The following is a 27525-nucleotide window of genomic DNA, read 5'->3' as shown; positions in this document are numbered from 1 at the left end:
TTCAGTGCGTGTACTCGTGAACCTCCTTCTCCCTCTAGCCTACATCGCTGCAACCCCACCGCCACCATCCCACCCCTTTACTTCACACATACACACCCCAACACACACAAAGAAACACACCAGTCCCACCTCCCTGTAACCAAACTAGTGAAGCCAATCCAAGCGATTCTCCGCAGTGCTGAAAGAGCAGCGAAGTAAAGGAGAAGGAAGAGGAGTGAGAGAGGAGGAGCAAAAGAGAGGAGAAAGAGGGGAGATTTGGGGAAACACGAGTCAGAGGCAGAGTGGGTGTGTGGCGAGAGCAGGAGATACACTAGGGTAAGGGAGAGATAGGAGGGGAAGAAACTGCAAATTTGGTGTTTGGCTTCTCAGCAAGCACATCATCTCAGCTGCACTGTTCAGTTCTTTGCTCTGCAGGGTGAGTATTCATTATCTTACTGTCCTCTACTTCCGGTCAGCTCTTAATTGCAGAAATATGTTTGTTTTAAAATCACACACACTTTTTGGTTTCCAAAGCTATCCCTATCGGCAGCTCTGGCTTGTTAAGACTTCTTCACCTTCAGGGAGAAATGATGCTCATGCATGGAACTGTGTGTTTGCATACATTTCTTGTGAAAACCTTCCTCTCATAATGCAGCGCGTTTGCATGAGAGAAGAGTGTTTCTGGGTTGAGGACAGATGTGCGCTGCCTTGCTGACGACCGGCGGTCCCTCGCCCGTTAGTGGAAGAATGTGCTGCGCTGAGATTAATGCAGTGCATCTGGAAGCAACTCGCTTTAGCATTATGTTGTACAGTCTCAACAGAGTCTGGAGAACAGCAGAGTAAAGCTGCTTTGCTCCCAGTTGTGCGTTGAGGAGAGAAGACAGAGGGAGGTGAGAAGGAGGAGGGATGAGGTAAAGTGTTTGAGGATGATGTGATTGTGCCACACATCTGAGAGGTAAAAAGCTGAATTTTAGGGAAAATCAGGAGCTCAGTAAACATGATGAATAACTCTCGGGTTCTTCTTGGGGAATCCTTTCTGTTTACAGTTGAATCAAATTGCAGTAATCCTGGGTTTCTTTGTTTTATATTGGAGGAATTGGAGAGTTGAAAATGTTCACTTCCTCTTTTTAATTTTTTTTTGTAATAGCCAAGCAGTGATTAAGAGGACAAATAATTGGATCTGAGATCTGAGATGGATCTGAGATTGAAACAAACGTGTAAATACAACAGAGGAATCCCCTCAAAGATTTGATAAAGAAGGTTTCTGTCTCAATGTTTTCATGTCAGGCTATTGCACTGTGCACATGGAAATTTTGCAAATTACCTTGGATACACTCTGGCAGTCAAATGTTTTGAGCTGCAAGCAGTGTTTCATAATTCACAGCTATTGCAGGATGCTTCACTGTTTGTGTCCACACTGCAGGAGTTCAGTCATAGGTCAGACAGCTGGATTAGAAGTAATTTCTAGGTATCTCTTATTATAGAAAAAATGTTTCCATGAAGGAACTATGACTACCATCTGGAAGTGAGACACAAATGTCCACTGGGAGTCATGGAAAGAGGAGCACAGTCTACTGCATGTAAAGAAAGTTGCCTTTTTGATATTAGACGAGTTTGGTTTTTAGAGCTGTACTTATGTTTGTCAGATTATGACATTATGCAGTGACAATTTATTTTCAAAAAGTGTGCATGTTTATAGTTTTTTAACATGTTTTATTGTCACTATGAATAATATCACAAAAAAACTCCTGATAGACGATATCACCATTCCCTACTGAGATCCTCCTTTTACCAACAACCAGGATGCAAGTAAAAAGTATTGCAAGTATTTGCAAGTAAGAAAGGTTTGCTAAAGGGCAAAACTGACCTACTGTTAAAGAAAACCAAAGGAGAATGTATTTAGGTGTCTGGCTTCCAGTTAAGATCATCATCCACAAGCAATCCAACTCTTTTACCATCCATTAACACATGATTCTCCTTGCATTCTTCATTTAACACAACTTGTTTGATTGGTGCAAAATCATATTTTTGCTGGCTTCACCACTAGATGTCATCGAATCATACATACTTCAGAACTTTTGCCTTTTTGCTTTCTAAATTTACAAAAGTTTCTTACTTCAGTTGAATACAGAGATTGGACACACAATATATATCACGCTAATGCACAAGAGAAAAGAAAATACTAACCCACTAACATACATGGGCGGGAGCAGTATCCAATGGGGTCAAAGCCAGAGGTTTGCTTTATGCTGGAAAAAAATGAAGAGCAGGAAATACCAAAAATATAGGGGATAATTAATTTACTCAGAATTTAGTAGAAAATAATCTTATGCTACAAAGTTACTTCACATCAGCTATCATTAAGTCTCACAAAATTATATAGTAAAACCAGGCCTTCAATCCAGTTTTTATAACAACCAAAATATTAAAACCATCTAAGCCAAATATTAGATCCTCATAGTAGGAATGTATGAACTACATGCACAGAGACATGTTATTGTGCTTCTCCTAAGTAGGAATTAGAAGCTCCGGATTTAATGATTTGATGCTGCCAGATGTCCTGGACACCAAAGGGCAGATTTAATAAACATCTGCCTGTTTCATTAAAAAGATGTTTTCAGGTCTGTTAAATGCTTGTATAAGGCGTGAGGTAACATCACTATCAACTGCCCTCTGAGGTGAGGGGGAATGAATCAGTCACTAACTTGAGTTGTTTAAACAGCTGACTGATGATGTGAGTCATTCACATTGGCAGGGTCAGTTTCACTACAGGAACTCAATGAGCTGTGAAGTTTTCAGATCCAACAGAGAGACAAGAACACATCACCTCTGTTGTTGTATGACAAGCTATTCTATACTAAGCTCAGGTAAATATTAAGCATCAAGGGTGTCCTAATAAATGTTTAAACAGTCACAAAGGACAGCATCATACCTCGCTAAGCTAAGAAGTATTTTAATCTTTAAGTTGGATTCATTTTAATATCTGAAAATGCATGTTATAGTTTAAATATGATTTAAATATTTTTTGTCCAAAGTAACCGAAGAAGTCACCTTCAGACTCTGAGGCTTTTAATTGTTTAGCTTTTGAATTGGTTTCATGCTTCTGTTTTAGTATTGTTTTTTATCTATTTATGTAAGTTTAGAATTTAAATTCTTTAATTCTTTCCAGTTTCCAGATATCACTGCTTGTCTATTTTCTAGCCTCCACATTTTAGCACCTGTTCCATATTTTTAATCAGCTCACCTGTTCTCACTTACTAATCACGGCTCCCATTATTTAGTTTCCTTGATTATTCACTGCCAATTTTCCTATGCTAATTATGAAACTATGCTGCAGGGTCAGGATTGCCATGTGTCTTTGTTGTTCAACATAAGCTCTTAATTGGAGTTTTATCTGTCTTCTTTTTTTCCGTGTTTGACGTTCTTAAGCTTGCATATCAACTGATGGGGAAATATGTATATTATAAAATGAAGTTACGTAACAATGTTGAATAACTTAACCCATGAGTAGCATTGGATACAAATAAGTCAGAGTGAAAATTATAACATAAATACCTGCAATTTTAAAATATGGTTGTTTGCACCTCTAACTGATAAGAGAATATATGTTAGAACTAGATGGACTTTGAGCTCCAACATCATTCCATATGAAATTGATTTATTTTTAACAAAAGTGAGGATAACAGATGTTGGCTGAATTATAGTTATGTGACTATAATTCTTACAAGATCAGAACAAATGAAAACAAAAGGACCAATAAACCCTAAGCAGTCTTTTGCATGATGCTCATTTGCATTGTCTGACTATATAATGCTTTGTGAATTCACCAAAGCCTAACACGTTATGTAATGCTCAGTGGACTATACTAACATTTGTTTGTTAATCCTGATTAAATTAATTTATTCCACGCATGAAAAAGAGGGTTGGTCCATTAGTTGTATAAGCTTGCTGATATTACTTTTTTTAGGTTAACTGTACCCAATATTATGAAATACTAGAATCAAATTCAGAAATGCTTTATCAAACAAAGAAGGAGGTAATATTACCTATACAACATAATGCATATCTACAGTACATATTCAATGATGTGGATGTTTAACCATTGATGCCATGAGAACAAATGTTTAAGAAAAATACACTTATTGGTCAAAGATTGTGCTTTTTAATGTAAGATCATCCACAAATATAGTTTGTCTATCAAATGCTATGCAAAGCACCCTTAGTTTTCTAAGCAGGCATCGTATAGGTTTAATCAGTGTTGTGCAGATTATTGAAAGAGGATTGAAAAATCTTGAGGAAAAAACAGCTGAAAAAGTCAAATTTTAAACAAATATTTTCACATTTGTGTATTAAACATTATTTTTATTTATTTGATAAGGATACTAAGGGAGAATATTGCTTAATTCGTTGTCTTAAAAAATATAGAAATATATACATTTTTTATGTACTTCACATGTTTGTTACATAGATGAAGAACCCATCATGTATGTGTGTGACGTACTGTGTGTGTTACAGGGTCTTTCCTCCGTCTTTGGGCCAGGGTGTGTCATTTTATTCTTCCTCCTTTGTCGACACCTTTCCACAGCACATTCCCATGCCTTTCACAGGCCCAACCTCCTCAGTGTTTATGTGTGCATGTCCTTTATTCAGCAACATAAGCTCATTATTGTTATCAGCCAGGCAGTCGTTCTATAGGATGAGTGTTTGTTTCTCAAAGCTTTCCTTGTCTTAAGTACTGCTATAAGAACAAAGCAGCTTCTATGTCTCTGAAAGTGTGAAAAGTGCAGAAGTAAAATATTGCAGAAATGTTTTGGAGAAAATTTGAGCTTTTTTTAAGAGATTTGTTCTTTCTGGCAGCATGAGGGCAAATGTCCTTTTCATATTTACATTTCCCCTTCTCACTAACATTTTTTATCATGTTTCTACCTCTCTTTTTTAATTCCTTCCTAATTTAATTTCCTCATTGTTGATTTCATTTCTCCTTCTTAATTGGTCTCCATAATTCCTCTGGCTGGTCCTTCAGTCTTTTATTTTTTTTTCTTTCTTCATTTTTACCCAATTACTTTTGAGTTCAAAGTTACCCTATTCCATTCCTCTTTTCTCTATTATTTTATTTCCTTTTCTTGCCATCATTCCTGTCCTCCGTGACTCCTTTTGCCCTCTTCATATTGTTTCCCATTCTCTAATCTTTAAATATCACCTCTTCTCCTGCCAACTGGCACAAGCTACTCTGAGCTGATAGAGGGACATATTGCCTCCTCCACGGAAAAACACCCCCGCCCACTTCACCCCAAATGCTAGCAAAACAAACCTAGGAACGCCATCTGTGGATCCCCGCCTGGAACCATGGGATGTGTAGTTGTGTAGTGCTCAGCAGTTGCTTTATCCTGTGCATCGTTGACCCAAAGTTGATGCCAAGTCTTTTATCTCTGTCTTTTTTTGCTTTGTTTTTATTTTTGTTTTTTGTCATAGATGCCAAATTGGAAGTCTCTCTGGGTTTCTGACAACTTTGTTGTGACAGAAAGGATTTCTCTTTATAGCATATAAATATCCCTTTCTTAAAACTTTGTTCTGGAGAAGTGATGGTAAAAGAAATTCACATTCATCATGTTAAATTCCAACTCAACAAAGAAACATAATGTTGTACCTACGGGTCTATGTTCTACTGGAAGGTAAAATTCCACTCCAGGATTGATACTTTAGTCGCCTGTTTAATTAATTTTTTTTCAGTGTTGTCAGTATTGACCTGTTTTCAGGTCCACACATTTTCCAATCAACCTTTCCAAAGAAATGCTTGTCTATAGAATGATGCTATCACAGTCATCTTTTTACATGTGTATGTCCAAGGTGTTGTGATGTTAATTTGCTACCACATGTAGCTATTTTTTTGGTTGTTATCTCTCCTGATGTCCTTCTTGGTTTTTTTGTGTGTCCTATATTGGCATTTCAGGCATACCATTTGGCAGGTTGCCTACATGTGCCAATATTCCATAATGAGATATTGATTGTCTGACTGACTTTATTAAATCAAGACTGGATTCAACATAAAAGTAGAAAGCCACATTGCCATTGTAATAGTGCGTTTGTAGGATGTCTAGCCATTTTATATTTATGCGTTTGGTTGCGTGTGCATTCGTGTGTGGGGGAATTATGTTTGCTTGTGCTGAGTTTGTTTTGAGGTACACAAGTGGTAAACCTGTGACAACAGTACAGCATGCAACTCATAGCACCAAGGAGCAGCAAAGAAGTGGACATGACTTTGGAAAGTGACAGCCACTCCAGGCGGAAAGACACAACGCACCACCACAGAGCAGCTATATGTTCCACATAGGGGTAGGTGGTCATTGAAGCACAGGTCCCCCAACCCATGCGGACATCTCTCAGGCCAACCCCAGTGCCCATGGCAGGCAAGTTCCTGCATAAATTCCCAGATCAAGACAGCCCAGTATTAACCAGGTGAGAACCCCCAACATGCTTCTACACAAAAGAATGAGGAGTGGGAGGGCACTTTATCAACCTGCTAGGTGAGTTAGCCCCAGGGAGATTAAAGAAGAAGAGATGCCCACCACAACCCAGCTTAGCTCCTGCAGCCCACAGCGTGTCTGACACACCCCTGGGAGCCGCAGACCATCCCATGCCACACCAAAGGAGGTGGCTCCCCCTGTAGGCCTAATGGGCCTCTGCATGCCCTGCCTGCACAATGTCAACCGTGGCTAAGGACCCCCCACAGCTCTCTTAAGGCACTTGGTGGGACTCCCCTGAGGGAGAACCAGGCCACCTTGAAGGCATACAGAAAATAGTTTTTGTACTGAGATTAAAGTACACAATGGTGCAATTCCATTACTAAATAGGGAGGTTCTGAACACAGCTGGTTGTAGTAGAATTTTTTTCTATAGTTTGGAGACTAAATTTATATGCTTTCCACACATTTCACATTTTTATCTGTAAATAATTTTGAAAATCATATCCCTTTCACTTTACGGCTACTCTATTTTGTGTTTCTATATGTCAAAAAATCCTAACAAAAACGTTTGTGATTGTAAAGGCATTTTCTTAAAGCCTTTTCAAATGACACATTTATGTTTCCGAATTTGTTCTTTGAACTGTGCATAAATCAACTTGTTTTATTCTTTGTAAAGCAATGGAGATGAATATTTTTGCAAAGAACTGTACATACTGATAAAATGCTGCATAAATCAAGTCCATAATATCTAATTAATTTAATGCATCTTTCTTCATAAATTTTAATTCACAATTTGGTTCTGGCATTTTCAAGCTGTCATTTATATCTTTTGCTTTGTAGTGAAACAAACAAACAAAAATAATATATATATATATATATATATATATATATATATATATATATATACACAAGGCCATCCCTGGGGATTTTACATCATAAAGGATGTAAAATGTTTAGTTTATTCATTTAAAGAAATAAAAAATGAGAGAAAGACAATCCTAGTGTACATCAAATTTAGGGTCCATGTTTCTGTAGCCCAATTATACTGGTCTGAGGTAGGTACGGCCCCTGAGTTCGTTAAACCCATTAAATTACAAATAATAACACTCTCGTGTTTAACCCTTTGTTAAGTTTCACTTTAGAGTAATAATACACCAGTACTTTTCTATTCTTTTCACCCAATAATATAGCTTTGAGCAAGAATACTATTCTCCAAATACTATTCTACAAGAAATCAAACACACACCTGTATGAGATTTTGAACATATATTGAACATAGCAACTTCCTCTTACAAACATAAGCCCTTCAAAATAAAAGATGGTGAAGCTTACTTTCCTATAAAACGGTTTTAAATGCATTTCTTTTTGTTAACACTTATTTATAACAATTTTAACATATTTAAGCAAACATGCTTAACACATTCTAACTTATTATTCCTTCCACGAACTTAACTCAATACAAAATGCCCTTATTATTCCTTCCACGAACTTAACTCAATACAAAATGCCCTTATTTTGGACTGGGTTACATTTCAGTCAAACGTTGTTTATGTTCCCCACTTTTCTTTGTTTTAAATCTGACTTTTAATATTCTAGTTTCTATTACCATATTTATTATACAAAGAATAACAAGCTGGTCTGTGGTGTACAGATCGAAGGACATATTTTCACACATAAGTGTGTTATTTGAACAGGCTTGAAGGAAGTACTTGGCAAAATATCTGAAATCAGCTGCATGACCTACTTCACAGTGATTTCAGGAAAGTCAAGAGCTTATTGCAGCTAACTGAATGCTAATAAAGTAGTCAGACTTTTTTTTTTTACTTCTGATATCTTCCCTTCTTTCACATACTAACATTTACATTTTCAACCCAAATTTACCTTTGGGTTGAAAGTTTGGTCACTTTTTGATAACACCAAAAAGTGACCAAAATCTGCTGTGTGCAGATTTTGATCAAATTCTTTCTAGTGAAAGGAAAATAATTCATGGTCTGTTGAAAAAGTTTTGTGCCAATAAAATCTGAAAATCTACAGGGTGATGTAAATGTGAAAACCATATGAGGACAAACTTTGCGACAGAACTAGATTTAATATGAGAGACTGCACAGCTGCATATATTTACTTCAAGGCAGATACCTCCTCAAACCTGTTCTGTTGTTTTTATATGCTTACTATGACAATTTTATCCCTATTTCCCATGTTATTCATCTTATTGTGATTTATCCTATCCAAACAAATCTTAATCTTGTCCTTCCATCCAGTTTCTAATTTCATTTCAGCCTTCCTTATCTCTGGCATTACGTCACTTTTTCCAAAGTATCTCTCAACATTACAGCATGTCTAATTGTCTCTCCATTCGCTGAGTTAATAAGCAGCTGGTACATCTTGGGAATTGTTGCCATATTCTCAATGCTTACACCACAAAGAAGCTCAATCCAACCCAAATGTTGTCTGCTATCTCAGCAAACACTGGCCGGCTGTAGCTGGTATGGGAACCTGTGTTAATCACATTTGAAGGGCAGATATCTGTTCACAATAGTGTTTTGCTAGGATTCACCGCCCTTTGGGAAACATGCATTACTAGCCCCTAAAGCCAGTCATTACAACTGTGAAAGTTAAAAATATGGGGACATTTTGTGTGTAATAAGGGGGTGTAAAACCTGAAATCAGGTATGCAATGATTAAAGGACAGGGTAGGTTGAGCCTCCCAGGAATGACTTTAAATCAGATTATTGCGTCCTTTGGAGTGACAGGACCCTGATGGCGAGTGTGTGGATAATTAAATGAAACTCCAATCAACAGGCCTGTAAAGGCACTTCTCATCAAGATTCTGTATCTCTTTACCTTTTTACTTCCAGGATAACACTTCTGTTCATTACTTAAGTAAATTTTCACTGAGTTACAACCCGATCTGAGGAACCAACACCCTTACAGATTTACATATTCATCACTGTGTGCCTAAATACAGAAAACTATAGGACCCATAAAGCATAACAAGCAGAGAAAGAGGAGATATTTTATTAGCTACACTTAACTGCAGCAGTGGGCTAAAAGCTGCTCCACAGTGCTGAGTCCACACACTTGTCTGTTCAAATTAGCTAAAAGAAAATGTGCAGCGAGACATTAAATCTTCATGTCATACCTGTAGTTCCACACCAGAAGGTGTCTGTATTTAATTTTGCATTTAGAATGGAGATAATATATTGAAAAGTTGTTGTTTACCTGGAATACCTGGAGAGTCACAGTTGCAATCAAGAATGGCAGAATTATTTTAAATAATTCACTTGAGACTTGTAAGAAAGTTGTTTGTACCAATCTGTAGTAGTACAGCAGCAGTACATAACTCCTGTCCTTCAGGGGCAGTGACCTGAAGCTTTTAGATTCCTGGTCCAACAGAATCAAATAGACAAATTAGTCAAGTTCCTCAAGGGCCCGCTAATGACCTGATTATTTGACTTGGGTTTGTCGAAACTGGATGACACTGTCCCTCAAGACTGAAGTTGAATACCCCTGATGTACACAAAAGAATGTCTTAGCATGTTAACACGCTAATCAGTAGCATTATCTAAACGTAGCATCAAACTTGAGTGACAGGCCACACTTCATTCTTCTTCTGCCTGACAGGAGGTTTCTTTGTGCATCTCATCTGTCCTGTTGTTGTCTGCTGAGCTCATTTTCTGCTAGACTGCCCTCTTATCAGCTTTCAACTCTAAACTTTTGAAGATTGAAGAGCATCCTTCAACCCTTGTTTCAGCCTATAATAGTAGTTTTAAAGCAAATATGTTTATGTTTCAGGCTAGAAAAAGCAGAAAACAATAAATAAAGCAAACAAACACGTCTTTCATTTAATACTCTTGGTCATTTCTGGTGCTCAGAGAAGATTTATTTGTGAAAGCTGTTATTTCAATAGTCAATAATGGTATTTAATTGGAAAAAAAAATGAGATATGATAAAAAAGAAAGAAGGAACCATGTTATTCCAGATGTATGAAATATAATGCTATTACAAAAGAATTTTAATTTTTAAATACTATCAATATCTCATCAGTAACACAACAATTACATTTTGCAAACTTAATATTATATTGCTTAAACATAATATAGCAGTATAGGCGGTATTATGCTTTTAGGCTGCATTGTTGAAATTTTATAATATAATTAAACTATAATTACTGACATTATGCAAGATTATTCTACCACGAACTAAGTTTAAAAGGTGTTGATAGCATTAAAAACTAATTTTATCTTTTTAAATAATAGGTCTTTGACATGGGGTTGAATAGAAATGCTTATTATTTCAAAACAGATATTGGCTGCATAACTTTTACCCTTTGCTAAGTTACACCAAGTAAACCACAAGACTTTTGGGATAATGCACTTTGGACAGATGAGAGCAAAGTAGAGAATTTTGACCATAATACATATATTCATGTTTGGAGAAAAACAAGCACATAAATCAGCATGAAATTATCAAACATGGTAGTGAAAGGAACAGTTGGTACATGTGTTATAGAAACATGATCTTGGGACCTGCTCTCATTGAATCCCAGATTTAAGCACAACATCTTGATATAAAACATCTAAACTGTCAGCAATAACTTTAAACCACAAGATTATGCTGTTGGGAATATTATAGACCTAATGCCACACACTCAATATTTAAATGATGTGAAATACTGAAGGCAGAGACTGACAAGGAAACAGCAAAGGAATTCATCTCACACTTATTTTCTTGCCACAGGGAAAGGGCTAATTGCTTAGTGACCATGAGTATGAATACATCTAATTTAAAAGCTGCTTCTCATGCATTTTATAAGTGCACATTAAGCCTGTAGCATGTTCCTTTAAACCATATCAACGGAATTCAATTTCCAGTTTTTAATAATTTATGCTACACCTGCAGGTGATGAGAGCTGCAGGTGGCATAGTATTTAACATGGTTTTAATAAGAATAAGAACAAGCTGCCTGCTAGCTTAAAGGCTGCTTCATTTTCACATACTGCATCATGAACAAATTTAAAACAATAATTTCTAAAATGAAGGTTAGGGAGAACAGTTTCTTCCATCAGAGTAGATCAGTGTTCTGGCTCAGTGTTTTGTTTTTGGATCATTGAAGGCATCACATCTGTTACATCAGGAGAGTTCACCGTATGATGAATGAGACCTCCATTTTGAGTGTTTGTGTGTGTATGAGAAGAGGATATGTCTCACAGTGTCAACAGCTATGGTGAAGCATGACAGAGGCAACTTTTCTGCCACCTAGTGAGCGACAAGCTACACTGCATGCTACCTGGAAACCATAAACAGGCCTCATTTGGTGATGCAGAGGATGAATTTAATTTTTCACAACATAGTAACCTGAAGATATACCAAATATTAAAAGCATTGTCTGCTTTTAAAGAAGGTAGAATGTTGAATATGGTGCAGTATTAAGTTGCAGTCTTTCTGTTGTTTAGACTTTATAACATGATTCAAGTCACCTTGCAGAAATCTATGAATTATTCAAGCTGCCACAAAAAACACACATCTTCTCACTATTCAAATTTTATTCTTTTTTTGTTACACCTCCAACGATAACCAAGGATTCACACTAATTATCACCAATTCTTTCCTCTTTGCTCCTCAGATGAGTTCGTTCAGCACGAGAGCGCTCACACTGCTCTCGTCGGTGTTTGGAGCTTGTGGGTTGCTGCTGGTGGGCGTTGCTGTATCAACGGACTACTGGCTGCTGATGGAGGAGGGAATCGTTCTGCAGCAGAACCAAACCATGGAGGTCAAGATGGCGCTCCACTCCGGGCTCTGGAGAGTCTGTTTTGTTGCAGGTCTGCAACCAGAATCAGTAAACATTAGACAATATATGGTCAAAAGACTGGATGCGATTTGTATTCTTAGAAGAAGAATGTTTTCTTCTCAAAAAACAGAGACAAAGAAACATATGAAGTATTTAGTTCAATTTTACCCAAAACTACAAACCTTTTTTGAGAAAAGGAGAAAAGACAGATCAGGGAGTTCTTTTTAAATTTTTTTAACATTTTAATTAGAGTTTCTTCATAGTTTTTCTGAGATTACTATTATGTACTTATTAGCTTGATTTTAAATGGTTCACTGCAAAGCAAATGACTAGTCTAAAAGTCGTGTTTGCAGCATGCTGTCCTGCATGTTTTTGAGGTGTGTTTGCACCAATGCCTCTAATTTAAGTGCATTAATTACCTTCACAGCAGGTCATTAAATTCTCCTCAACCCTGTTAATGAGCCATCATTTTAAATCAAGTTTGATTTGAAACATGCAGAGCTGCGTGCTATGAGGATCATGATTAGGAAGAACTGGTTCAAGGACTTTACAGCTTTTTCTGAGGAGTGGCAAACTCCTGGGGTCGTCTGTGTGACTGCAAATTACAACCATCGTCGTCTTAAAGCACTTTACTGAACAAACAAGTTTGATCCAAAACCACTGTATAAAAAAAATCCAAATCAGTCCAACTTCAGCTATATATAAGAATCATCCAAGGTTTTGTCAGGATCTATTTGAGTAATTTCATTCATTCTGTATGAATGGAGATTCCAGACAGTATGACTTGCTGCAGGTGAATAGTGCCAGACAGATCCGACAGACATTGGTCCAACAATGAACGGACACCAAATAAAAGGGGTTTATGTGCATCCATTTAGTGTTGGATTGGGAGATGGTGGGAGAAATACTTATATTTGGGCAAAATAGGGAAAAATAATCAGATATTGGCCTCTGCAATAGTCATACTGTATGGTTTTCCCAGAAAATATGTGACACCGCTTAAAATTTGCCCCAGGGTTTTTGTTTTTTGGTTGATAGAGACCTAAAGAAGCAGTTGGTGCATCTGTCACATCAGAAATTTTCTTTCACGACAAGATTTTGGCCCAGACAGAAAATAATTACACAATGTGAACCAGAGGCTAAGGAAGCCCAGTAAGCACATGGCAACAGTGAACAGCTAATTACATCGGATCATGAAAGAAAATCTGGTCCACATTCCAGAACAAAACTGGGTCAAAATCTATGGATAGAAGTTATGAGATGGTAGTCAATCCCCTTAATGGATAGGAAACTTTACCACAGTATTCTAATCATGTATGCTGATGTTACCAATAAATGTAGTATTAACAGAACAGCGGAGAAGTTAGGGCTAAGTATTGTAGCTGGTTTTATCCTTTTTTGTCAAGTTGCAAAGTGTTGCACTAGAAAACAACATAATTCAAAATTTCCTGTGAGATTGTACTATGGAGTAGAACTAAAACCATATTTTATAAGGCTATAAATCTTCACATTTCTAAGTTTTTGTTTTATGACTGCATGCAGGCAATGCTGCAGTTTAAATCTAACTTCTCATACTATTTTAACTACTGACACCTAGACGTGGTTAAGATGTCTGAAGGCAATGTCATGTTTGGAACTTCTAATTTTAAGAACACACACTGCAAGGAGAGATTATTTAGACAGCATTTACAAACCTGAGATTTAACCTTAAAATACATTAATAACTTGATAACAAGATCAGTATGAAACTAAGAGTCAGTGAAGAGTTCACTCTTTTTTATGAGATGTATTGTCACTGGACACAAGTGTTTTCCTCGAGACACACACACAAAAGCCAGGCGGTCACAAATGACTGTCCTTTTTCTGCAGTAGCTGTCGCTGTGTTTTTGGTCATGATGGTGTCGCTCTGGGGAGGAAGCCATGTTTCTGATGCTTGGTACAAAAGGTCAGAGGATGAAAACGCTGATGGCATTTTGAAGGGCCAGTCGTGTGTTGGTGCGTGGGTGAGAGAGGGAGGAGCCGTATCACATTTGTCTTGACATGCACGCATCACTTATCTGGCATATTTTTGCACAGACACGTTTTTGTGTATGTGTGTGTTTTTTCACAGTGTGACCACAGTTTGAGGTTAATTGTTGTTCAGCTCTCCTCTCTCTCTGCTCAGGTCTTGTTTTTCTCAGAAACCTTCTGACCTCCATCTGTCTGTGTCTGTAATTTTATTCTCTGCAGCTCTGTGTCAGTTTATTTACGTTGTTTTTAAATTCATCTGTTCGATGGTATGTTTTCAAAATTACTATTTTGTTCGGCTCCTCTGCTGCTCAGTCTGGCCCTCCCTGTCTGACCTTTGACTGTGTTTTTCAGCTGTAGTTTCTGTTTTGTTTGTTTTGGACTAGTTTTTTCATTTCCATATGCAAATATTATATCCCACCCCTCATTTCTTCCTCTCTTAGGACCTGAGAAGGGCAGATGTGTTGCATCGGAGTATTTCACTGAACCAGAGATAGAGATCACAACAGAAAACACAGCCAACATACTAAGTAAGTAAACATATATACACTGGATCAGCTCTATTTGGTGCAAAAATCAATATAAGATGGAGAATTTCATGCTTTGATTAAATAAAAAATCTAACACACTCATTAAAATGTTCGCTTATCATTTTCAGATTTCTGTGTCAAGTAGGAAACTACATGACTTCCTTTCCAATGTCTGTGAAATTCTTTAGTAAAATGTTTCAGTACATACTGTTTGCTGGTTATTTTCAGTTAATTTTCCAGAGGTAATGTGTGTTTCGGGGGGGGGGGGAGATATACTACAAAAGCAGGGCTGTTTGTTCATTTTCTAATCAATTTAAAATCCCAATCAAAATGTACGACCAGTGAATGCACTGTACCTTCCACTCTTTGATGTGGAAGTTATTAAACTAATAATCAGCCTCTGTTTTACTAAAACTGACATCTTGGGGGGGGGACATACTCCAGAAGCAAATAATGAACAATTGCTCACAGTAGGAAGGTTTTTATCATGCTGGTTTTAATTAAACCCTCAAGCACAGATTTTTTTCTCCTTTTAATGTTAATAATGAAACATCTTACATTGACATAGAATAACTTTTAATATGTTGCTCATTTGTTGTCACAGTACAGTCTCTTATTCTTATTTTTATTTTTACCTTTCTGCTTCAGTTCATGTTGAACTTGTTTCTGGTACACCAATATTTCCCCACACAATTGATTGTACTATTTGTATTTAACAAACAAAAAAAGAACCCGACAGATAATTTTGTGATTATTTTCTTTTTTTACTTGTTTTGCTTATACTTTTAATGAAGTTGTTTTGCAAAGTTACTGATATTTGAGTATAATTCTAGATAATGAATGAACTCTTGAACAAAACAAATCAAATTCTGGTATTACTCCATTGTATTTTCTGAGAAACATCAGTTACATAGAGGTACATGAAACTTGTAAGTTATTTAACATGTAAAAAATCAGGGGAATTCTCAAGGATAAATGAAATATAATCAAAGATTTTAAAATACATGGTTTCTACTGCTGCAAATAAAAAGCCTGTGGAGGACTTTATCTATTTTTAACAAAATATGTGTATCCTAAAACATTACGAAGGAGAGATAAGTGAATTCTGAGAGCCTGACAGCGCCCCCAGTGGACTTTCTTTATCCCTAAGCTATTTCAATAATTTAAAATATTGACACTAAGAACCAGCCTGAAACATGTTTTACTCTCTGCAGTTTATTCTTCCACTGAGATGTAAATCACACCTTGTTGGAGGTACCTTAGGGAAAATCTGTGGTCTGGTTAATGGTGGACAGATATTCTTAGGTAGATGCACAAGTTATAACACCGCACTGCATCTGTGGATGAATAAATCATAACCTTACTCAACTTAGCCCTGAATGAGCTGTGGCAGATCAGCATTTATAGGGAATAGATAAGTAGAGTAATTTAAATGAAACACATTCTGCTTATTCTTTATTATTTTACACAGTGTTTAAATTTTCTGTGTAATTGTTCTTGTTCAAAGCAATATAAACATTTCTTGATATTGCAGAATGAATAAGATCTTTCCTAGGTGGGATGTGTTAGTTTCAGCCAATGTGTGTATTCAGACATGGGTTGTATTCAATGTATGCTTTGGAAATGAAAGCCTCACACTCAAAAATAAGTGTGATGTGAATATACATGATATATTTAGAAAAATAAGCATCGTAACAGAGGTTTAGATTATCTGAATACACTGGACAAGCAGACATGAGCAGAACTAAAACTGTCTTGTTTTAACAATTTGAGAAGGCCAGATATTAATGTCATCATCTTAGCTGCTAATTTAAAATCTTTATTAACTATGAAACAAGTCATGTACCAACATGAAAGACAAAAAATGTGCAGTCATGGTGATGGAATTTCACAAAGGCTGTAGATATAATTATGGTAATCCTTATGAACCTAAAACAAGAACATTTGAGTATAATTTGAAGTCCAACAGTGAGAAAATGAAATCCTCTTTTTTAATCATCCATGTTCGTTTCATTAACATTTCTTCTTTTGTCTTCTTTTGCTGTTTTTCAGAAATGGTCCGGACAGCCACACCGTTTCCCATGGTCTCCCTGCTCTTCGTCTTCACCGCCTTTGTCATTAGCAATATTGGTCACATCCGGCCACAACGCACCATACTGGCCTTCGTTTCTGGGATATTCTTTATACTATCAGGTAATGCTTACACGAGAAACGCAGACAGAGCAAGCACCTCACAGTCCAAACATTTGTGGCAGATATTTTGTGAACTTGTGGGGAAAACAAATATGGCTTTAGAGATCTAAACCTCCCAAAACAGTGATTTTGGAATGGTGTTTATTATTATTATTATTATTATTATTATTATTATTATTATTATTATTATTATTATTATGAGCCATAATAAGTACTCATTGCAATTTCCCTCAGACCTCAGACTGGAGATGTTGAATTATTTAATTTCTGTTTTTTCCAAATGCTTAATCTCCTATATAAAATGGATTTTCAGCTTAAAAGGTGGTTTCTCCCTCATTGACTGCAACTTCAGAATCCAATATGGCTGACTCATTCATGAGACAAGATAATAAATGTCATTATATTTGTTCTTTTGTGATTTTGAGTCCTATAGACAGACTTTTACAATCTCTATTATTTAATTTATTTGATCTGTGTTTTACAGAATGCAGAGAAAAATACTGTTGTCTCTGTTAGGTTGGCCCTGTTGCAAAATGCAACAAAATCATATTTCTATTGCAAATGGAACAGAATAAAATTGAAATGTTATTCCACTTGATGTCATTTCAACTACTGGGATGATTATCAAGCAGCTTGTAATTTTGTGGAATAAATCCAAGAATTTTTTCAGTTTTCTCCTCGATTTTGCAATTACTTTTTATTGTAATTATAGGAAATCAAGTTACCACATCCCATGCCGAAAGGGTCTGTGTGATGTTAAAACTATTCTATATCTGAATATGTTTTCCTCATTGTGTTTATGCTGAACTTTAAATGATCTGTGACATTTTCTGACACTTTTTGAAGGTATTATAATAAATGTTTTAAATCTCTCCTGCTGCTTTTCGGTTATTCTCATCTCGCCAAACTTGCAATAAAGGTCTTCAAAAGCCACGCTACTGAGGATTTAAAGCTTATCTTTGCATTAAAGATAAAAAGCCTTGTGATTAAAGGGGTGCTGAGGTTGAACTCAGTCTTTATAGAGGCATAGTCACCTTACTGTGCTCAACTTTAACAGCTCTTTTATTGCAAAAGGAATCTTGTTTTTTTCCTGCTACAGCACAAACCCTGAAGCAAACTCTTGAGGAGAGCAGAGAATACCTCAGTGAAACAGCAGATAGAAGGCATTTCATTTAATGTTACGAAAGCTGAGTTATTTCAAATGGATGTTTGTTACAATAGCTTTAAGAATGGGAGACATGGGCAAAGATTTTCATGATAAGTTATATTTGAACAGAAAGACTTGATGTTATTTAGTTAATTCAACCAGAATGTAAGAATTTTTGCAGTAAAGATTGAAAGTGTCAAACTCCTTTTAGCTATTGGCTAAAATGAGATGTTAAATGGCAACAGAGACGGGTTGAGATGTGCTTGACAACATTTGTAGGGACAAATGGTAAAAAAGACAACTCTGCAGACTTAAGAGTCACTTTTGCTTTTCCTATACATCTTTCTTAGCTGACATCCTGTCAAGCTGCACCTTATTCTTGCAGCAGGCAGTACCGTGGAGGTGATTTAATCCCAAATAATAGCTTCCTGTCAAGGAAACTATACAGGAGTAGTGTGTTTATGTTTCAGTGCATGTTTTTGTTTCCTTTTAAAACAGAAAGTCAGTACTTTGATTTTTATTTTTCTATATGAAGGTCTGTTGCTAACTGTAGCCAAATGGCTCAAGCGTCCTTACTTCAGTAGATAGACTGCATTTAGTATGAATATATTCCAAATGGATTTCAGACAAGCATCTGCAAACAATCCTAATATTTTAATCTTCATTGTTCAATCACATGTTTTTAGATTTGGTTGACTTTAGATTATGAAGATTTTTAGATACCACTATTCACAAAAAGATATAGGATGTGTGTCAAAACTTTCAGCTTGTCTATATGGCAACAGCCTGTCATTGGTGCATTTTTTTAGTATGCTAAAAGTAAGATAATCAACTAAGTAATGCACTTGTTTTGTTGTATTCTTAGACAAAATACTCATGTTATAAATTCAGATGACGAAGAATGACTTGTAAAATACAACACACATTTTTGAGCTAAAATAATGCCTATAGGCACAGCAATGCCTAGAAGCACATATTAACAGTTTTTGTCTCATTACTGGACTTTGAGCGGTGTGTCATTTGGATCAGACTCCTGTTGGAGACAGAAATCACTGCAACCAGCAGGATGACATCACCTCCTTACATCACTGCAGGACAGCTCTCTCTAATGTTTTTTGTTCTGACTGTTCATCTGATAAATAGATTACTGCAACTTTTTGGCTCTCATGCTTATTGGGCAAAAATCCTCATTGTTGCACCTTTTATGTGCATGGGTGTTAACCTCACAGATGCTATCTTAGCATGGTGGACTGCTGACTGGACACATGATGTCATACTAATGTTGGCGAGCCAGCATGGAGAGGATCATCTTATCATACCAAACTGTTCAGCACAATTTGTCATGCATTTTTGCCCCTGAAATCTATATTGCAGACACAATCCATTTTTAAAAATGTTGCAGGAAAACATGTAAGTTTTACGTACACTGGACTGCAGTGAATAATGTGGGGTATTTACAACAATTTGAAGATATGTTAACTTTGTAGATAAACAGTAAATATCAAATATATGTTTTTTTCTTGCAGGTTCTCATTTTAAGAACAGTGATGTTGTTAATCTACAAGTGAGCAGTCATGAAAGACTTTTGTAAAGCCATGCAATTGAAAGACATTTCTAAAATATTCTACTGATAAAGAAAGAAGAAACACCAAGAACAAATACTCCCATAAATCTATTAAACTGACTGTTAAAAAAAGAGAAAACTTTATTAATTGGGTGGTTTGTTGCAGACTGTGTGGTGATTATCCAAGTGATCGATGTTGTTTTTTTGTTTGTTTGTTTTCTTTTTCAAAGTTTTCAATTTGCACATAATTTTCTCAGGTCTAATTTCCTGTGGGATACAATAACCAAGACTAAACGCATTAGGCTACAACACTACCCTCTAATGGTCAAGACGAGACATTACAACTTTATTTTCTATGAAACAATTTAAATCCTAAAATTTAGCACTACAGAAAGGAAAACCCTGAAATTAGCAATTAAATACATTAAAAACATTTAATTGTGATATGGTAATTGGAGACTTCTTTTTATACATTTGAATCTTTATTAAAATGTATTTATATCTTTGATTTGGGCCATGCTCAGTATGGATCAGTAATTGAGTAAAACAAAATTTACTTAAATGTTGTTCTTTATTTTTATTGCTTTCTATAAGCGCAGTGGGTTCTGTTGTCTTTCTAACATAGTGTGGTGTAGGGGCTTTTCTGGTGATTTCTTCCTTCCTGTGCATATTATGCCAGGTTTTTCCTGCGCCGGGCTTTACAGGTCGGCTGCAGTAAATCTGTTGACAGAAGAGGTTCTGACACACTTCTACTGAGGCTTCATTGTCTTTGTTTTAATGTGTGTTTGTGTAAGCAATGGGAGTCCATATTTGAGTATAAGTGTGCTTTGTGCACAAACATTTCTTTAAACCACAAACAGACATGCTGGTCTCTCTGTGTGTGCAAGACTTTGTTCTCTTTTTATCTCTTTGCCACAGCTCTGCCACTTGTTAAGGTTTTCTTAGCCTATGTGCAGCACCGTCAGGACACATAATCATTAGGCTTTCCAGGCTTTTTTTTTTCTTCCACAGAGCAAGTAAAAAAATAAAATAAAATCATATTCAGATGAGAAGAGCATTGCAGTAAATCAGGAGAAATGCATATTTCTAATTGCGTGGTTAAATCAGTCATTTTCTACAACATTGTCTAGAATGTCTGACCATTTTCTTTGTTTTGTTTTTTTTTTTTGGCTATGAAATGTTTTAAAACCCTTATGTCAAAGACTGATCGTTCAAAAGTTTAAATCATTTAAGTTCAACGTGCACTATTAAAGTTAAACTCTTTCTTTATTAGCATTACAGAAAATTTTTATGTTATGGAGTGCATCAACAATTTTCAAGATTTGGTATGTTACTAGGAAGCACTTTCATCTTTCAAAAAATTATGAACAATAAACAGAACTTATTTTAAAGGATGACAGAAGAACTGTTGTTCCAGTTGAACTGAAGTCGTAAAGAAATTATTATAAGGAAGAGGATTCCATACAAAAGAAAAAAATAATAATTTTGACTCTAATTTCAGAATTCTGACTTTTTTCTCAAAATTCTACAAGAAAAAAATAGCAGAATTCTGACTTTTGATCTCAGAAGATTAAAGTCAGAATTCTGAAATTTAATCAGTGGTCCTAAATCTCTTCCATATATGTCAACTCCTGGAGATAAGGGAAGAAAAAGATATACATTCTCAAGACATTGTCTCTGTCTTTATTCTGGTGTTTGTCAAGTTAATATAAAATGTGTCTTGTTATAAAGTGAACAATGATATGTGGTTTCAGTTGTACTGTATGTGTCTGTTGGTTTTTTGCCTCCTCAGGTCTCAGTCTGGTGGTGGGTTTGGTTTTATACATTTCCAGTATTAATGACGAAGTGATGAATCGACCCAGAGAGCCAGAGCAGTTTTTTCACTACCACTACGGCTGGTCCTTTGCCTTTGCTGCCTCCTCCTTCCTGCTCAAAGAGGTAATTCAAGAAACACTCATGTATGCACACACATATTTCAATCACAGGCAGTTGCAAAGTTACTTAGTTGCTAATCCTGCATGTAGATAAACACATGGCAGAAGCATTTAGGAGCTGTGTTACTATTTTGTCTTCAAACACTGCAGCTGCAGCACACATACGTTGCTGGAAAATTCAACGGGACACATAAGACTCTTTTAGCCAGTTAAGTTACTCAAATATATGCTGATGTTTAGGATTTATAGAGTCAGTATGCATAGGCCAGACACACACATACATAGATTGCATAGGATCTGGCTGTTAAACACAGTTCAGATTAACACACTCATTTAAAACAACACAGACATAAATGCACGTACACTCACCAGATGTATTGAGCCAAACACACGCTTAAAAGTGCCTGCGTAGGATCTCGTCATTCCACTCACATCAATATTCATAAATGTTAATAGCTGGAATACTTGAGGGCAGCAGCTCTGTTGCAGCAGCACTTTGCATCAGAAAATTCCTCGCTGGTGGAGGCGGGGGTTCTCTGCTACACTCACTCTTTCATCCTTCAATCTTTTCATTTTTAGATCTTTCCTCCTCCTCCTTCTCCATCATTTCTTTTTCATCTTGCCTGTCGGCCTTTCTTTTCAGTCTGGTCTTGTCTTTGGATGTCCTTTACTTTTATCTTGCCTCTTCTGTCTTATTTAATCTTCATTGTTTTAATCTTCTTTTGTCTCAACCCTCTTCTGTTTTTCTTTTCTCCACTTTATCCTCTTTCCTTCACTGCTTTTGCTGCATCCCCTCCTTGTCACTGTGACATATTTTTTAAATGTATTATTTCACATTAGTTCCTTTTGTCATTTTCTTCCACCAAATTTCATTGTTTTTACATTAGCACTTCTTCCTGATTTCCAACCTCCCTCTTTTTTCTAAGGCATTTTTTCAGTATTTATTTCTACCCTTTTGGTTAATTTTCAAATTTTTTTATTTTGTTTAAAAAAAAGTGCAATTTTTTTTAACGTTTTCAGTCTTTTTGATAATTGCCTGTTGTCATTTAATTTTTTTAAGTTTCTTTTCTTTTCTTTGCCCGTCTCATATAATCATCCACATTTCCTTTATCTTTGTTTTTTTCATCCTTTTTGTACTTATTTCTGTAGAATTCCATAGCAGTTTTTCACACACAATCTGTTTCTCTAACACATACTTTCTCACTTTAATCAGCATTCAAGTTTGTACATGTTTTTTGTAGTCATGATGTTGTGTATGAATAGTGAATGAGCTGAGGAAGCTCAGTGAAAGCCCAAGTGAAAACATGCATACATTTTTGGGTAATTGCTCATTCCACCCTGCAGCTCTGAGGCCTTTTTGTCAACTCCTTGCAAAATTATGCCTGATTTATTCATCTTTTCCTCTCCTGATGGTTGTTTGAAATCTTGCAATTTACGAATAAGGATGCTGCAGGTTCTGTTAGCTCAAAAATTGGCTGAGTATTATTTTTCATTTTCTACTACCTGTGGTAATACAGATGTTATTATGAAATAAAAGGTAACGTCTGCTTTTTCCCTTTGTCAATTTCGGTTTTCCGAAACAATTTCCCGACAGCATAAAATCCCTCTGGACTCAGCGAAGATAGTCCTGCTATTACTGTCTGTTATTAGACTGACACCATTAATACATGATTGTGTTTGGACTACTGCTGGAGAATGCTAAATGGAAAGCCATTTTAATATGAAAGACTCACTTTGCAGATGTAATAAATATGTGTTCTGGTTTCTTGGGTAACAGTTTGTAGCCTCCCAGATTATCTGTAATTATTGCTTTTTAGTTTAGTTAGATAAGTGCCTGCTAAGCTTTGTTTTATTTTTGTTGCAAAGAATCAAAAAATAATATCAAACAACGGTATGTAGGAAACGACATGTCCCAACAGAATGGATGTAACATTAAACAATACATGTTGGCTACTAAACACTTCTATAAACAGTTACATTTGAGTTGGTGTTTTGAAGGGATTCATCAGGTTTTTCATCATATTTGTTTTATTGTTTGTACTCTATTTAAGTAGTATATGAACTGCACTTATGCAGCACTTTTCTAGTCTTTGAGCCACTCACGCTCATTTAAGACTTGAGTAACACTAATTCAAACTAATAAAATTCACTTCTTAATGCAGAATATTGCTACACAACTTGATGTTCTGTGGCTAATCTTATGTGGTGGGGGAAAGCGTGAATCTAACTTTCTAATTGCCAGCTGACTGCTCTTCCCCTCTTGGGCCAGAGCAGTTCCTGTCAACAACTGAATCACTAGTTGAAATTCAGCGAGAACACAAATAAATAGAACCTAAATGTTGGATTCATATCTTTTCCTTAACTGGAGCCTTATCCTTTCTTGCGCAAACTGAAAAACCCCAACCAGGCCCCACTAGGGACAAGGGTGTTAGAAAATGGATGGATGGATTAATATATTCTAAAAATATCTGGGGTTTTGAACTATGCTTCTCCATTTAGGTTTCTCTATGTTTAAATAGCAGACGACTATTTAGATTTAAATGTCCAAACCAGTTTTACATCAAACTCTGCAGTTAGAAGGCTACCTATGATATGTCTGAAATGTCAATTTCGGGGGTGGGGAAATAGGCAGCATTTATAGTTAATTTAAAAGAAAATGACTACCTGTCCATTTTAGTCTACATTCACAGAAGATAAAATAAACCTATTTATGTAACTCTATCTGTGTCATCTCAGGGTGCAGGAGTGATGTCTGTCTACCTCTTTATGAAGCGTTATGCAGAGGAGGAGCTCTACCGCCCCCATCCAGCACTCTACCGCCCCCGTATGTCTGACTGCAGCGACTACAGTGGCCAGTTTCTTCATCCAGACTCCTGGGCTCCACCACAGCGGGGCCGAAGTCCCTCTGATGTCTCCTCTGACATCTCCATCCAGCTCAACCAGACCCCGCCGCCTCAGCAAACCCTAAAGGGCGGCAGTAGCTCCCAGGCAACGCCTTCTTCTTCCGGGCCTTCATCAGCTGCCAGCTACCAGCTCCATCCTGCGTCTTCCTCCTCCACCTCCTCCTCATATCCACACCCCCTTCACCCAGGTGCCACCTCTACCCTGACTAGGATGCCACATGTTCTCGCCCACTCGCAATCACATCCCCATTCGAGCGGGCCCCCACCTCAGTCCCTGCCGATGGTAGCACCTCCCTCTGCCGTGCCTCCTCCTCACTATCACACACACACACGAATGAGTGCCTCACCATGCTAGGCTGAGTGAGCATGGAGTGGGGTGGGGGGTGGGATACAGCTGGGGTTGATACACCAGATGGGGGGGGACATGCCTATGTTATAGCTCCGAAGGCACTCACCAGATGCACACAAACGCTAATCCTGCTCCCTTAAAGTGTGTGGGAGGAGGGATACAGCACAGCAACTGAACGAAGGAGGTTAGAGGAGCAGAAAAGAAAAGGGGGAGAGGAGGAAAAGAAAGGAGGGAAGGGTGGAAGAAAAGCAGGTGGGCGAAAGGATGAGTCACTGTAATGCTGAGCCCGAGATGAAGACAGACGCTTAACAAAACTTTAACATGCTGGGAGGGAACACGCGATGGGAGGAGTGAGGAATATGATGATTAGTAGCAACAAGACACTCATGGGGTTTTCTGATGAATACATTCATCATCATGAACTTGATACAAAGGCAACAGCATGAAGAACAATTTAGGAAAGAAAAAAAAATTACAACGCTGTGTATTGTGGAAACAACAATTGAGCAACATAAAATGTGTAATTTAAGCATTTTATTATCTGATTAACCAGATAAGACTCGATATATTTCCTTATTTGCAAAATTTTATCTTTTCATGAACATGGTGGGATAGTTTTCTGACCTGTATATTTCATAATAAATGCTGGTGAATATTGTTTAACATTTTCATCCCCGGTATTAATCTCAGTTATTTGGGACTCGATCATTCATCAGCCCTGAACTGATTCTTTCATATTCAAAACTCATTAGTTTTAAATAAATAACCCATTTTATCAACATTTATTTTTCAGTATACACTCTGTAATAACTCACTCAGAACAGCATCAATGGCCTAACTCAATTTTTGTGAGAAATGTAACTGACATAAAGTCACAGAGATTAGACCTACAACATTTATGTTAAGATGAGTTTCTTCTTGGTTAATTTAGACACCCTTGATCAGAGCCATGATTATCTGAAATAGGATCAATATATCCATAACCTTTTTAATAAAAATGTTTGTAGTGAAAAACATATTTACATATCAACAATAAAATTGTCATTTGAAAATATGAGAAGAGGTATAATTTCTTTTCTGTTTTGCTAAATGTTGACAATACTGCGTTCCCAGCATCTTGATAACATAAAAGAAGAAAGTAAACAGGATCTGCATTGCTTTCACCTTTTGCCTTTGTGTCATGACCTACCAATACAGCTCATTATGTAGGGGTTAACTGTATATGCATAGAGAGTTTTACGCCTGATAGTTTCTTGTATAGATTCTTCTTCTAAATTTTTGCCAAAACAAGAAAATCTAATCCCAATCAAAACTTGTTGGGAGGTAGCATTAATGGACATTTTTTGTATTTAAAGAAAAAAATGTTTTGGGAATGAATGTGCTGCAATTTCTGGAATGAAGCTAAATATGTAACTCAGAGACTTTCTATGGATCTGATTCTGGATAGTTGAGGAACCTCTGTAGAATCAAAGGTTTCAGTGATTTGCATGAAATGTTCAAATCACTAATGGTAAAATCGAGATAAAGGACATTTAACAATCATGACCCAACGCAAACAGTTAAGCTAACTGTTTTAAGAACATATTATGATAAATTGCATTTGAATCCATTTGAGTGACATTGTACTTCTCAGATTGGTAGATTTAAATGAAATCTCACTCACCCAGGTTTGACAAGAAGCAGAAAATTTATAGAAGAAATAAATAGAATTACTCAAAGTGCACTTTGAGTAACTCAAACTTGTTGGGGAGCCAACTGGAAACTTGTGTTTACTTCTTGTGGTGTTGTTTTACTAATGTGACAACTACTATAGTCATAAGTTCAATGCTGAAAAGCAATTCAAAATGAGTGAAAACAAAGTTTTGCTGGTTAAAGAAGTGCAAATATGTGCTACTTTACAATTCAAATCCCACATCTTAATTTGTCTCCGATCTGAATTTATCTTGTTTCACAGTAACTGCAGTGATTGCTTGTTTTTGTAGCTGAGTAGCAATCATGCTTAAAATAAGCCATTGTTTTTAGCATTTTTAGATTTATGGCGGAAAAACTATATGCTTACAAGCTGTGATACTATGATAAAAAAGAAACATGTAGCCAATGCAGTTAAGAATATTTTATTATTCTTTGTTATGTAGCTATTAGATAAGAAATGATTTAGCTGCTGATAAGAATTTTTGAATATATTTTGCAGATGTATTTTTTATTTTGAACTGCTAAGAGTTGAACATCCATGCTTATGAATACTCACATGCACACATAAACATGTCTATTAAGCTGACTGTAAAAATCTCTGCAAAAATACCAACAAAGTGTTTTTTTTTTGTTTTTTTTAAAAACTGCAGCGGAGAAATGAAGCTTTAAAAAAAATATTTATTTTATTTTTACCTCGTTTGTTTAAAGCTTTATTTTATTTTTTTTTCCCAAGCTGTGATTTGGTCTAAAAATTCACTCTGCATCATAAGTATGCAATCAGCGCAGGTTGAATTATGTAAGAGTTGGTGGACATCTTGAGTCAGTTATATTAGACTCAATTGATACCTAGTGAAAACAATATTTATTTAAATGAGCTGCTTTATTGCATAACTTTATTTTTGTCATGCCTGAAAGTGTACCATTTGCAGTGTTTTGTTAACTTTGAACTCAATAAACTTTTGCCTGGCTCTAGA

At 36.3% G+C, this 27525-nt stretch overlaps 1 protein-coding gene across 1 annotated transcript; it reads left to right on the top strand.

The window, feature by feature from the left end:
• The first annotated feature begins 120 nt into the window (after positions 1-120).
• Positions 121-27525, top strand: cacng7a (calcium channel, voltage-dependent, gamma subunit 7a). Its single transcript, XM_028036117.1, has 6 exons — positions 121-415; positions 12068-12263; positions 14683-14769; positions 16822-16962; positions 21466-21611; positions 24344-27525. Exons 2-6 carry the CDS (start codon positions 12068-12070, stop codon positions 24863-24865), a joined length of 1092 nt encoding a protein of 363 aa, XP_027891918.1. The 5' UTR covers positions 121-415; the 3' UTR covers positions 24866-27525.

Source organism: Xiphophorus couchianus, chromosome 13, assembly GCF_001444195.1.
Source record: "Xiphophorus couchianus chromosome 13, X_couchianus-1.0, whole genome shotgun sequence".
Classification (NCBI taxonomy): Eukaryota; Metazoa; Chordata; class Actinopteri; order Cyprinodontiformes; family Poeciliidae; genus Xiphophorus; species Xiphophorus couchianus.
The sequence above is the reverse complement of the archived record's forward strand: the minus strand, read 5'-3'. Positions and strand labels throughout refer to the sequence as shown.